Source organism: Megalobrama amblycephala, linkage group LG12 (genome assembly GCF_018812025.1).
Source record: "Megalobrama amblycephala isolate DHTTF-2021 linkage group LG12, ASM1881202v1, whole genome shotgun sequence".
Taxonomy (NCBI): Eukaryota; Metazoa; Chordata; class Actinopteri; order Cypriniformes; family Xenocyprididae; genus Megalobrama; species Megalobrama amblycephala.
The window spans coordinates 11,396,584-11,410,890 of NC_063055.1; the positions used below are offsets into that span (position 1 = coordinate 11,396,584).

Here is a 14,307-nt window from a genome sequence, read left to right on the forward strand (position 1 = left end):
ACTATATTAACAGTGTTGTAAAGTAAAATCTCCAAAAAGATTAATTAAAACAAACTTTGAAAATTGGCTTGAAATATTAAGGATTCATAAGTCTTATGTAGCTTAATACTTGGGCAGGTTAAAGGGAAATCTGAAATTTTTATGGAATGTAGGCATTGCTAGGTGGTTGCTAGGGTATTCCTGGCGGTTGCTAGGGCATTGCTAGATAGAATACGGTGGAATGGTCATTCTTGTTGTTATAACGGATGTGGTCAGAGATTATTATTAATTGTCAGTATGTACAAATTATTATTGTGTACATAAACATACTATTGCACTACATAATTATTTTTCATGCCTTTATAAAAATGTGAAAGTGACAAATGTATGAATGTGTAAATGTCTATGCTAATTATTAAGTTGGCTAGACTACTGTGAGGTCTATGAACAGCCCAAATCTAAATCCCTGTTTGCTGAAAATCTGTTTGAAAAGTGTGCCAAAAGCTCTGCGTGCATCATTGGCTCCCTGTGTACATCCGGGAACTGCAGCACAGCCAACCTATGAGGCCAAAGACACCAATATGGCGGAGGTAAGCTGGATAGCTGGAAAAAGTATTCGATTTTAAATCCATCTCTTTAACGATTCAGTGTGATAGCTATGGCTTTCGTTGATATATATGCGTAAATTAGAGCCTGATATGTATACGCCTGGGGTTTTAGTAATAATTGTGTAAAACTGACGATGGTAAACCGGTTTAAGTGAAGAGTGATCTATCAGGATCGGAGAGGCCTCTGAATTTCATCCCCGTTAGCTCGCAGGAAAAACAAACAAACAAGAAATCGTCGCCTGTAATTGATACATTACTCGATATAAACGTCGTTTTCATGATGCATTGGACTGTTTGTTTATGCTTCGTCGTGTTTTAATATTTTGTGTGCATGCATATGGGCTGTTAACGTGCAGGAAAGATTTGTTTATGATGTGAGCAAAATGGGATTTTGCAGTATTTGGAGAGGATGGCAGCATCCGTATATATATGATGGCTGTTTGGTTTGTGTCCGTAATTTTGCTGCATTAATAAGTAGATAAGTGTTATGATGTTTTATAAGAGGAGACGCCGTCTTGTATTTACATTGATGTACATTTACTGTCATGGGTTTTAATTTAAATGTTTGCACGCAGACGGATGTAAAATTGGATATCCATTCGGTTTCATGTGTTTTCTTGTTCTGGTCATTGTACTTTATATTTTGCATTATCTGATAATCCATTATTTTGTTCTGCTTTATTTTTATTTTTATTTTTACTTTTTCTTTACATCTGTCTGTACAGGCTTCCTTTGGGAGTTCGAGCCCTGGTAGGTTTATTGTTTTAATGTATTATTTATTATTATTGTTTTTATGGTATTGTTGGTAGTAATAAGAGTAATAGTTGATGTACAGACACTTAACTGATAATGTGCATTATAAATTGACAGTTGTTGGTAGATATTGGAATGTGTGTGTGTGTGCGTGTGCGTGTGTGTGTGTATATATATATATATATATATATATATATATATATATATATATATATATATATATATATATATATATATATACTTGCATGCATATGCATATGCATGCATACATGCATCATTTCTATCAAGTTCCTCCAAACACTAAAATAACTGTTTCATTTATTTTTCTCAGTTGGCTCTTTGTCCTCAGAGGATCACGATTTTGATCCAACAGCTGAGATGTTAATTCATGAATATGACGATGAGAGAACTTTGGAGGAGGAAGAGCTTTTGGATGGAGAGAAGAATTTCAGTGCAGAATTATCAGACTTGGAGAGGGTAACATGCTTTCATAACAATCCAATTGTTTTCCTCACTCAAAAATGTATGCATTGTGTTCACTCTCTTACACCCTATGAGTTACATTTCTGCTGTGACACATTTCTCTTTTAACATGAACAGGAGGGGAACATGCCGATCGAGGAATTGTTGGCTATGTATCGTTATGAGGCGTCAGTCAGTACAGGGGCGGGATCTAGCATGGACAGTTCTTCTGTTGAACTAGCTGATGATCTGCCTGACATGACCCTGGATAAGGTAATTGACATGATTTTGTTTCAGTGCCAGCCAGGGTAAATTGTCAACAAGATGAAATCACTAATGGTCTTCTGCTGCAGGAGGAGATAGCGAAAGATCTCTTGTCAGGAGACTATGAGGAGGAGACCCAGTCCTCTGCGGATGATCTGACCCCTTCTGTTACCTCCCACGATGCCACAGACTTTTTCCCTAGAACACTCAGATGTGAGAAAATCATTACTATCTTCTACTAGTACAGTTTGTGTTTTCACATAGTACCTAACTGTTCATGTTTTCTTTTTGAATGCTGGAGGTGTTTTATAGTTTAATAATTTAAATTAATTATAAACTTATGAGACACAATATAGAAAGTGATAAGGGGTCATAATAATTATATTTACATTTCTTTTTTTTTCTTTTTTTTATTGAGAATTTAAAAATTGTGTAGACTGCATGGAAAAAGTCATAATTTAAAAATGTAATTTGACACCTTCAAGCATATTTTTGGTATATGCAAATATATTTAATGCACTAAATTTGTGATTTTTCTTCCAGCCAATGCAACATATGATGGTGATAAAGAATCTGAGGGGGAGGAGGATGGTGTGAGCAGTGAAGATTCTAGAAAGGTTAGTCTCAAATTATTCATATTGTACACATTCTTTTTAAAGGTGCCCTAGAACTTTAAAAAAAAAGATGTAATATAAGTCTAAGGTGTCCCCTGAATGTGTCGGTGAAGTTTCAGCTCAAAATACCCCATAGATTCTTTTTAATTAATTTTTTTAACTGCCTATTTTGGGGCATCATTATAAATGAGTCGATTCAGGGCTACTGGCCCTTTAATTTTTGTGCTCCACGCCCACGGAGCTCACGCTTGCCTTGAACAGTGCATAAAGTTTACACAGCTAATATAACCCTCAAATGGATCTTTCAAAGTGTTCGTCATGCATGCGGCATGCATGCGTCGGATTATGTGAGTATTGTATACTGTTATATTGTTTACTTCTGATTCTGAATGAGTTTGATAGTGCTCCGTGGCTAACGGCTAATGCTACACTGTTGGAGAGATTTATAAAGAATTAAGTTGTGTTTATGCAATATACAGACTGCAAGTGTTTAATAATGAAAAAAGCGACGGCTCTTGTCTCCGTGAATACAGTAAGAAACGATGGTAACTTTAACCACATTTAACAGTACATTAGCAACATGCTAACGAAACATTTAGAAAGACAATTTACAAATATCACTAAAAATATCATGATATCATGGATCATGTCAGTTATTATCGCTCCATCTGCCATTTTTCGCTATTGTTCTTGCTTGCTTACCTAGTCTGATGATTCAGCTGTGCACATCCAGACGTTACTGGCTGCCCTTGTCTAATGCCTTTCATAATGTTGGGAACATGGGCTGGCATATGCAAATATTGGGGGCGTACTTTTAAACAAATGAGATTTATATAAGAAGGAGGAAACAATGGAGTTTGACACTCACTGTATGTCTTTTCCATGTACTGAACTCTTGTTATTTGACTATGCCAAGATAAATTCAATTTTTCATTCGAGGGCACCTTTAATAAATAGATTAATTCTTGAATATAAATGATTTTTAATTTTTATTTTTTTTTATTGTAATGTTCAAAAGTTCGGTAATTTTTAAAATATATTCATATCAAATGCAAGATCAACAGATTTATAATACAACATAGCCAATCCCCACATCTGACAATTATGACTTTAAAGGTACACTATGTAAATGTATCTCTTTTTTTTGTGTTCAAAATGAACAAAATTTAGATAACAGGTCAATACATTGTCAATCCTTCTTCCAAAATATGTTTTGTCTTACACTGATTCACTATGGTTGGCCGGTTATAATTGTTTATATTTTAAACCTGCCGGGATGGTTTTCACAGGAAATTGCAGACATTCGTCACGTCTCATCATATCTGTAAATAGAGAAAAGTTGCTCTGGCTACTTTGACGCGTTTGTGGTGAGACAGTGGCATAGGTTAGTTGTCAAAATGAGCGAGAAAGGTTGACATGGAGCACGCTAAATCTTTAAATCACCTGTTAAAAATAAAAACGCTGAATAGAGGAGAGTCTGCTGGCAAAAAGAGAATGTGACAGAGCTCGTAATAAAATGAGAATCAACATTGGCTTGGCTTTTCGGTGATGGCGAGAACTGAGGGAATTGAAATATTGTAAAAGTAAGTTTTTATTACTCAACAGATGTGTAAGGTATTTTATTGAACAGATGTAGCTCACTGTAAAGCATCATCTGTTGAGAAGGGTCATTTCATTATGGTTGTTGTAGCACCGTGCTGTACTTTATCTTCAAGGACATACAGAGTATAGTTACTATAACATCTTTAGCTAATCAGCTTGAGATCCTTTCCATCTAAACTGGTTATCTCTTAAGCCTAGTAGTGAATGTTTTATGAGCAGTAGGATAACCATATTCATCTGCACAGTCACGCAGAGCCGAAACACAAGAAAAACAATGTTCTTCTGTAAAATGCATGCAGTTGTTTTTAAACCTCTAGAGAGCCAGAAGTTATATTGTGTACCTTTTTAATAATGGTTGGATGTGGGGATTGGCTTTGTTGTACTTTAAATTTGTTTCTTGCATTTGTTTAAGTGTAAATGGCTGATGAAGGTAATGAGACTGAAATGTTGCTAAATAAATTGATAAATTTTGCACGTTTGTATAGTGTGTGGGATTTCTTTTTCTAGTTTACTCCATTGGGTTTTGATAATTGCCTTTGTCATACACACCTATCGAGTACTTGCAGGTGTGCTAGGGTAATTGTTCATTGAAAATATTTTTGAAAGTAATCTTAGGCCATTGTCAATTTTAATATATTTAATACAATTTATTTCTGTTATGGCCAAGCTAAATTTTCAGCAGCCATTACTACTTTTGTGATTCAAAAGTTAAACAGAAATCTCTTGAACCAGTTTTTTTCTTCAAAATGCAGGAAATAATGGTTGGGTCTCAGTATCAAGCAGAAGTTCCCATGGGGCTCAGCCACTACAATGATGATGAAAAGGGTGAGTGTTTCAATTGCTTAATGTGATTTCTAACTGAAATAAAGCATAGTAAACACTGTGTATCACTAAGGCTGGGTTGAAAATATTGATTTCTCGATTTAAGCGATTCTCATTTTGATGAACCAATACTGATTCTTAAATCCCAAGAATCTATGCTTTTTTTCAGTTGATGCATGAACAAAACTTCGCTAAACATTTGTATTATTTGTTTATTGCTTTGTTACTTTTGATACGACACAAAGTCTTAGCTCTCAAATTCAAACAATAAATGGTGTTTTGGTGCTCTTTATTGTGGCGTGACAGATCGCTGTAGCACCTCACTTCAAACAAAGCAGCAGTGCTGAGTGCATATGAAATGAACATTTCTTCTGCTTTACTACTAGCTATAGCACAAAATATACATGAATGAACATCAGAAGGTATGCTGAAAGATACAGTAAAACTTGCCAAAATGAAATCGCTCAGTTTTTTTTACCCGTGGAAAGACGTCAATAAAACAGCTCGTACATAATATGACTTGAAATGTTCCATTTACCTCAGAGAAGCCATTCAGTATCCAAAAACTCATTAGTTAGCTAGAAAAATGATTGAATCACATAGAAATCACTGTGAATGAGACTAATTTGAATGTGTATTATGTTTAAAGTGTACGAGGAGGACGATCAGCTGCTGTGGTGTCCTGACGTGCTGTCAGAGTGTAAAGTGAGAGACTACCTCAAAGAAGCGCTGTCACAGTCTACAGATGACAGCACACAAGATCCCACATCTGAACACATACGAGATAACGAACAGGTCTGTGCTCTACAAAAGCTCCTATTAATTAAAATAATTCATGTAAAGATTATCTGCCCATGTGAGAGCTGCTGCTATGGTTTTAATTGCATTTTTTTTTTCAATGACCTCCTTTTTAGGCCTTGTTTGAGCTTTTGAAATGTAATTACGACACCCGTGAGGCACTGACGCGATACCGCAGTAATGTGAAGACCTCGAAGGGTAGGCTGTTCAGTACAGGACCAGTTTAAAATCTTTTGTACCTGCAGTGGCAGAAATGTTAACTTCTCTTTGTTGTTTTGATAGAAGAATCCCCACCGTGGTCAGAGGAAGAATGTAGGAACTTTGAACATGCGCTGCAGATTTATGAGAAAAACTTCCATCTTATTCAGAAACACAAGGCAAGTAATGCATGTTCTCTTTTTCACTGGGCTTCACATGTTTTTTTTTTTTTTTTTTCTATTTACATTTCTGGTTGGTAAAGTTTTTGAAAGAATACTCTATGCTCACCAAGTCTGCATTTATTTGATCAAAAATACAGTAAAACAGTAATAGTGAAATGTTATAATTTAAAATAAGTTTTCCAATTTAATATATTTTAAAATGTTTTTTCTTAAAGCTGAATTTTCTGCAGCCATTACTCCAATCTTCAGTGTCACATGATCCTTCATAAATCATTCTAATATGCTGATTTGCTGCTCAAGAAATATTGAAAAAATTGTGCTGCTTCATATTTTTGTGGTAACTTTTTTTTTTTTTCCGGATTCTTTGATGAATGGAAAGTTCAAAAGAACCACATTTATTTGATTTTTAAACAAGTCTTACTGACCCCAAACTTTTCAATGGTAGTGAAGTTAAATACGAAAATTTTGTTTTTGTAGACTTAAAATTGTGGATTTTTTTTTAATATAAATTAAAGGGTTCACACAAAAATGAAAACTCTGTCATTTATTACTTACTCTCATGTTGTTTCACACCCGTAAGACCTGCGTTAATCTTTGGAACACAAATTAAGATATTTTAGTCGAAATCCGATAGCTCCATGAGGCCTCCATAGGGAGCAATGTCACTTCCTCTGTCAAGATCCAGAAAGGTACTAAAAACATATTTAAATCAGTTCATGTGAGTACAGTGGCTCAATATTAATATTATAAAGCGACGAGAATACTTTTGGTGAAGCAAAAAAACAAAATAACGACTTATTTAGTGATGACCGATTTCAAAACACTGCTTCAGAAAGCATCGGAGCATAAATGAATCAGTGTATCGAATCATGAATCGGATCGCGGGTCAAACCGCCAAACTGCTGAAATCACATGACTTTGGCGCTCCGAACTGCAGATTCGACACACAGATTCATTATGCTCCGATGCTTTCTGAAGCATTGTTTTGAAATCGGCCATCACTAAATAAGTCGTTATTTTGTTTTTTTGCCGCACCAAAAGTATTCTCATCACTTTATAATATTAATATTGAGCCACTGTACTCACATGAACTGATTTAAATATGTTTTTAGTACCCTTATGGATCTTGACAGAGGAAGTGACATTGCTCCCTATGGAGGCCTCACGGAGCCATCGGATTTCAACTAAAATATCTTAAAGGATTAGTCCACTTTTAAATACACTTTTCCTGATAAATTTACTCACCCCCATGTCATCCAAGATGTTCATGTCTTTCTTTCGTCAGTCGAAAAGAAATGAAGGTTTTTGAGGAAAACATTCCAGGATTATTCTCCTTACAGTGGATTTCAATGGCTACCAACACGTTGAAGGTCAAAATTACAGTTTCAGTGCAGCTTTAAAGGGCTTTAAACGATACCAGATGAGTAATAAGGGTCTTATCTAGCGAATCGATCGGTCATTTTCGAAAAAAATACAACCGTTTATGCTTTATAAACAAAATATCGCCTTGAACGTACTTTCCGCTTCCGCGTTCTTCATAACGCTTACGCTGAATGTCCTACGCCTTCCCTATTCAAGTTACGGAAAAAAACGAAACTGGCGCCGCGTTCGTTCCGTAAGTAGAATAGGGAAGGCGTAGGACATTCAGCGTAAGCGCTATGAAGAACGCGGAAGCGGAAAGTATGTTCAAGGCGATATTTTGTTTATAAAGCATAAACGGTTTTATTTTTTCCGAAAATGACCGATCGATTCGCTAGATAAGACCCTTATTACTCATCTGGTATCGTTTAAAGCCCTTGAAGCTGCACTGAAACTGTAATTTTGACCTTCAACCTGTTGGTAGCCATTGAAATCCACTGTAAGGAGAATAATCCTGGAATGTTCCTCGACTGACGAAAGAAAGACATGAACATCTTGGATGACATGGGGGTGAGTAAATTTATCAGGAAAAGTGTATTTAAAAGTGGACTAATCCTTTAATTTGTGTTCCGAAGATTAACGAAGGTCTTACGGGTGTGAAACAACATGAGGGTAAGTAATAAATGACAGAATTTTCATTTTTGGGTGAACTAACCCTTTAATGCATATGCATAAATGAATATGCAGTGATAGTTATACATTGTAAAAAGTCATTGTGCAACTCTGTTTGGTTAGTTATCCAGACATTATACACTTCACCTTTTATTTTCTTTTTCTTGTCCATGGCTATATTCTCATAGCTTCTTTCTTTTTTCTTTTCAGGTTCAGACACGGACTGTAGCAGAATGTGTGGCTTTTTATTACATGTGGAAAAAGTCTGAACGGTTTGACTACTTTGCTCAACAGAACCGATTTGGCAAGAAGAAGTACAGTTGTTACCCGGGTGTGACGTAAGTACTGGGATGTGAAATTGATGCTTGTGTCTGAGTAATGTGTGTTTCACAGAAAATATGTGTTGGTTTTGTCCTCAGAGACCTGATGGACAGACTGGTGGATGAGGCGGAGGGTCTGGCGGTGGACAGCTCGTTGTCCGTATGTTCAGCAGGAGCAGGGGGAAGGATGGAGGCGTCGACAGAGCAACAGCTTGGACTGCTCAACTCCATCACCGCCAGCGACCTCACAGGTGAGCTCAGCTGTAGTCATGAGTCATGAACAAATGATTAATTCTTATGAATTTTTTTTTTAATCATTTTTATTCTGGTTCTTTTAATAAATCCCTCAAAAAGATGATAAAATGATTGTTAGCAGTTTGAATCGGATAAACCCTTCATGGAGTGAACTGAATCAATCAGAGCAGTTACTAAATCATATGACTAATTCACTGACTGATTGTTCATTCATATAACAAAATGTTGTTAATGATACATTTGCCACCGTCTCTTTTTTGTATTATTTTAATAAAAAAGAATTTAAACCTATTTATTTAAACATTAAAATAAATGATCAAAATATTTGTGTAGGAAATGAAACCACACTATTGTAATGGTATCAGCAAAATTTCTTTATCACACATCCCTGTTTTTTCCTCAGAAATTTTACAGAAGTGTATAATGGTACATTAGTGGTCAAATATTTTGATTAATTTGAATAAAGATTTTTTATTTTTTTTTTAAGTTTATGAACAAAGTATCTTATGCTTGCTCACCAAGGCTGAATTCATTTGATCAAAAATACAGTAAAACACTAATATTGTGAAATATTATTGCATTTTAAAATAACTTTCCTATTTGAACATATTTTATGTTAAATTGATTCATAACTTTGACGACAAAGCTGAATTACTCCAGTCTTCAGTGTCACATGATTGAGAAATCATTCTAATATGTGGTAGTTATTATTATTGGAGCTCTTTTTAATGTGGAAAACAGTTTTTGCTGCTTAATATTTTTATGGGAACTATAATACTTTTTTTTTTTTTTTAATCAGGATTCTTTGATGAATAGAAAGTTAAAAAGTACAGCTTTTATGTGAAATAGAAATCTTTTGCAACATTATAAATGTCTTTACTGTCACTTGAATCAATTTAATGTGTCCTTGTTGAATAAAATTAATTTTATTAAAAAAATAAATTTCTCTCTTTTCCCATACTTATAATTGGTAGTGTATCACATTATGCAACTGTTATGCAACTGTCTTCAACCTTGGTGTTAATAAGAAATGTTTTTTTGGAGCAAATCAGCATATTGGAATGATTTCTGAAGGATCATGTGACACTGAAGACTGGAATAATGACTGCTCTAAATTCAGCTTTGTCTTCACAGGAATACATTACATTTTAAAATATATTAAAATGGGAAACAGTGTAATATTTCACAGTATTGCTGTTTTTACTGCATTTTTGATTGAATAAATGCAGTCTTGGTGAGCATTGATGAGCGAATCCTATTAGTCCCAACTTTTGACCTCCAGTGTATATTTGTAAAATTCTTACAACTGCAGTCATGCATTTTGACAACATAAAAAATTATAAATAGTCTGATGTATAAAAATGCTTTTTTTTTTTCTTTTTTTTCTCTTGCAGCCCTTAGTAACAGTGTAGCAACTGTGTGCAACGGTCCAGGAGACATGAGCTGTTTAGACTCCCCTTATTTCCCCCCTCTGGAGAGTTTACACAGAGGAGCCATGAGCCATGATGATCAGCTCAACTACGCCACGAACGGAGACAGTGGCTGCCTCAACATGCTGGATTCTGGCTTCTACCGCTCCGATCTGGGCCAGATCAGCATGTGCAGCACCAAAGACTGCGAACGGCCCTCCAAGAGGCTCAAGATGGGCCTTTCGGACTCCTTCATTAACGACGTGTCTGTAACTAACCTGGGCGTGGACTTCGAGGGCAGACGCGCACATCGCATTACAGGCGCCACAATGGCGGTGTCGGTCACAGACTTCAGCAGCATAGGGAGCGGCGAAGCCAACGGTTTCATTGGCTCTCATTCGCGACACCACCAACACACTGCACTTCAGTCCGACTGACTCCTTTCTGCCATCCAGACACATTCATCCGCTCACTGACTATTAGTTCTTTTTTAAATTAAGAAAAAATATCTATATATAAATATATGAATATACTTTTTGGTCGTTTTTTGTTTTTGTAATATGACATCAGTGATGTCTTTATTGTACAGAGCTAAGAAATCTTGATTTCTCAAGAGTTTAAATAGCCATTTATTTTTCTGGTCCTTCAGATATTTAATATCCTTTTTGTTTTCGATGATATACAGTTAAACCTAAATGCTGGAGCTAAAGTCTCTTACTGTACTCATCCCAACGCCTGCATCTTTCAGTTTTGTTTTCTCACGCAAAATTTGCTGCCGCCAAAACTGCATTTTTCGTTGTCGTTGTTTTAGGCTTATTATGTATGTGTGTCTGTTTCAAAAATGGGTACTTTTGTCAGAGTTTACACCGCCCGAGATAGACTAAGCCTTGGGAAATGTAGCATTTTGTATATCAGGAAACTGGCTTTTGTAATTGAAAATAGTGATTTCCTTGGAGCAGAAGACCTACATGTTTAAACAAGAGCACTTTGTATCGTTATTGGTTGGTGTTCGAGTTAGGATGTTTTTAAGTGTAAGCTTTAATAACTGTCAATTTATTGTGGTAATCTGAACATTTAATAACTTCTTTTGAGTTTGATCTTTTTTCAGATTTTTTTTTTTTAATTTTGTGCATTACCAAAATTTTGCTGAAAAGTTATTTTCTTTTACATTTTGCTTTATTTTCAAGTTTCAGATGAGAAGAACACAGATTGAATCTTTCTCAGCTGCGCACTGTTAGAAATGTAGATTTTCCAGTCCCCAAAGTTTCGGCTATAGATTTTTTTTTTTTTTTTTTGCTCCATGATTTGGCACTCAAATAATAATAGTAATAGTAACATTTTATGAGACAGATTGGCTCTATGGGGCAGTTGCCTGCACTTCACAGTATTGGCATAAATCGTGTATAAATATTAGACTGTGAGAAGCATGCAGGATTTTTGATTCCCCTTTGAGCTTGCAAAGCCATTTACATGCTAGTCATTACCTTCACAGGTCACTTTTACAAATCATAAATAACGCCTGCTGGTGCTCTAAACTGCAGGCGCTTTAGTACCAATTGAACCAGTGTTATTTTTAGCTTTTTTTTTTTTTTAAGCTATGCATTATGTATATTTTGTAGCTGCCAGGGGTACTGAGAACACCTGAATGTTAATTGAGCTAATTGTTAATCACTCTGGACCTCTTTTTATGTTAAGCTCTCTATCTTAAGTTCTTTACCATTGTTGTATATTGTATGCATGAAGCAGATTGGACTCTTGTTGATCCTTGTTGACACATTTAAAGCTGATTAATACTAAATGCCAAAAAGCAATCAGCTTGCCGCACTGTATCAAAAACCGATACTGCCTCTGAGCTCGAGTCCTTCCTGCTATTTGCATTTAAAACAATTTACCATAGAATTAATTGTATACTAAAAGCCCTGACTTTGAGTAGGGTAATGCAAAAATGCTAAAAAGTTTTTGTTTATGGCAATAATATGTAGATATGTATAGATTGTTGTACTTCTGTAAGTCTTACAGTATCCATATCTTATTCTTGCCTTTGATTCTTTACTGCAGTAAGAGACGTCAAAAACATGCATGCCGATGGTGGTGGTTTGCAAAAATACCACAGCATTTATTTTCTTTTTTTTTTTCTTTTTTTTTGAGAGAGAGAAAGAGAGATGTGTAGAAATGTGTGGCACATGCTTTTTGGACACTCCCATTTAAACCCATTTGTTCATCTCTTTGCTCAGTAGACTGAGGAGTTTCATTCGTTCATCGTGATTCTTACATCCTTGATACATAACGGCTGCTAATAGTAATGTGAAGAGTCTATTTTCTATTGAATGCACTGCAGTTATAAGTTGAGTTGAAAGAGTCTTGTGCATCTACATAGTGAAAATGTAGGGACGTACTTGTTAGTAGCATGTTTGGAGCTGCGATTACAGAAGCTGATTGAAATGGATCCATAGATGCTATTATTCCTTGACGAGATAGAAAGCACTACAAAGAGTTTATCTCTGTCAGTCTTTTTTGTTCAGATGTTTTCAGTGTCTACATCAAGCAGAGAAGTTTATCATGCACAAATGTAGTACTTGGTGCTCATATAAAAAGTTTTTTTATTTTCATACTTAAAGTCTCTGTGCTCCTACTATTCTGTATTAGTACTTTTTATAAATGAAACGGTGAACTTCAGCAAGATTTGCTGAAGTACACTGACAGTAATTTTACCCCCAAATGTTTTGCATATTGTTTCATTTTAAAGACAAGCTAAAATACCAGAATGTACAGGTTGTTTTGACCTATAGAAGTAAATGTTTTACATCTTAAAACTATTGAGAAAAGTTTGGTAAAGTGGATTTGTGTGTTTTATTATGTATTTAATTTAGACATTTTAAAGAATTAGTAAATGGAGGTTTTTACATTCAACCATGGAGGAGGAGGACAATGGTAAAACTTGTGAATAAAACCAACAAATCCTATAAATGTATATCCATATATACAGACAATCATAACATTTAATTACAGAAGTATTCAGATATCTCTATTGTTTATAAAATATGTACATATAATTGTATTGCTTTTTGGTTGGTTTTTCATTATTTTGTATTTTTGTTGTACTTTATTACTTGGTGTAAAAAGCTCCAGAAATAAAAGCTCTGGAAACAAATGTGGTCACTTGATTGAAAACATCCTTCTCTATTATGTTAAAGTCCTCCTGTAGTCATTGATTTCATCCCTTAAAACCCATCTTTGATTACCAAATTACATGTTTAAAAGTTTTATCCTGTGAAAAAAAAATCTTCATGAAAAAATAGCTTGAATGTAACTACACTCTTGCCTCATTTAGTATATGCAGATCTATGAATATACTAATTAGCCCCGCCCCCCAATCGTTCACGCCAGCTCAGAAATTAACTCGGTCAACTTACTGAGGTAAACGCTGCACAATGGTATTGTATTTTACAGCGTCAGACAGATAATGGTAATTAATATGATTAGCCTTTGGCTTGACTATGTTTTCAAACAGCTTATAATGTGTTGCTAATGTTAAACAAACCATGTTCCTGGTCGCGAGTCAGACAGCTGTCTTCTAAAAATCAGTATCCTTAGAAAAGCTTTGAACATCAGTGGAGAAAATAACATTGTAATATACATAATGCACCCGCTATATTACTAAATCTACCTGATTTTTCATATCAACAGAAAAATATACTGGGATAACCTTTGCTTGAGACTCCCTGCTTCAGATCACCCACATACCATTCCACACCTGTAAGACCTTCGTCTTATTTAAATCAGTTCATGTGAGTACAGTGGTTCAATATTAATATTATAAAGCGACAAAAATATTTTTGGTGCGCCAAAAAAATACAAAATAACGACTTATTTAGTGATGGCCGATTTCAAAACACTGCTTCAGGAAGATTCGGAGCACAAATGAATCAGCGTATCGAATCATGATTCGGATCGCGTGTCAAACTGCCAACGGCTGAAATCACGTGACTTTGACGCTCCGAACTGCGGAT

The 14,307-nt window shown here is 35.2% G+C and overlaps 1 protein-coding gene across 3 annotated transcripts; it reads left to right on the plus strand.

Annotated features, from left to right (window-relative positions):
• The first annotated feature begins 456 nt into the window (after positions 1-456).
• Positions 457-13,448, plus strand: mier3b (mesoderm induction early response 1, family member 3 b). 3 transcript variants are annotated; one of them, XM_048209735.1, is made up of 13 exons: positions 457-569; positions 1,313-1,337; positions 1,672-1,817; positions 1,941-2,075; positions 2,156-2,279; positions 2,610-2,683; positions 5,035-5,107; positions 5,754-5,899; positions 6,019-6,100; positions 6,185-6,279; positions 8,524-8,651; positions 8,733-8,884; positions 10,283-13,448. In XM_048209735.1, exons 1-13 carry the CDS (start codon positions 561-563, stop codon positions 10,732-10,734), a joined length of 1,641 nt encoding a protein of 546 aa, XP_048065692.1. In that variant the 5' UTR covers positions 457-560; the 3' UTR covers positions 10,735-13,448. The 3 variants fall into 3 exon arrangements, with proteins under 3 accessions (XP_048065692.1, XP_048065693.1, XP_048065694.1); XM_048209736.1 differs by having other exon boundaries at positions 6,188-6,279; XM_048209737.1 differs by lacking the exon at positions 457-569 and adding an exon at positions 596-828.
• The last annotated feature ends 859 nt before the right edge of the window (positions 13,449-14,307 follow it).

Bases quoted from the DNA above. Each gene is read 5' to 3' on its own strand.
- mier3b (XM_048209735.1), top strand. The intron at 1,818-1,940 runs GTAACATGCTTT...TAACATGAACAG, and splicing joins AATTATCAGACTTGGAGAGG to GAGGGGAACATGCCGATCGA. The intron at 8,652-8,732 runs GTAAGTACTGGG...TTTTGTCCTCAG, and splicing joins AGTTGTTACCCGGGTGTGAC to AGACCTGATGGACAGACTGG.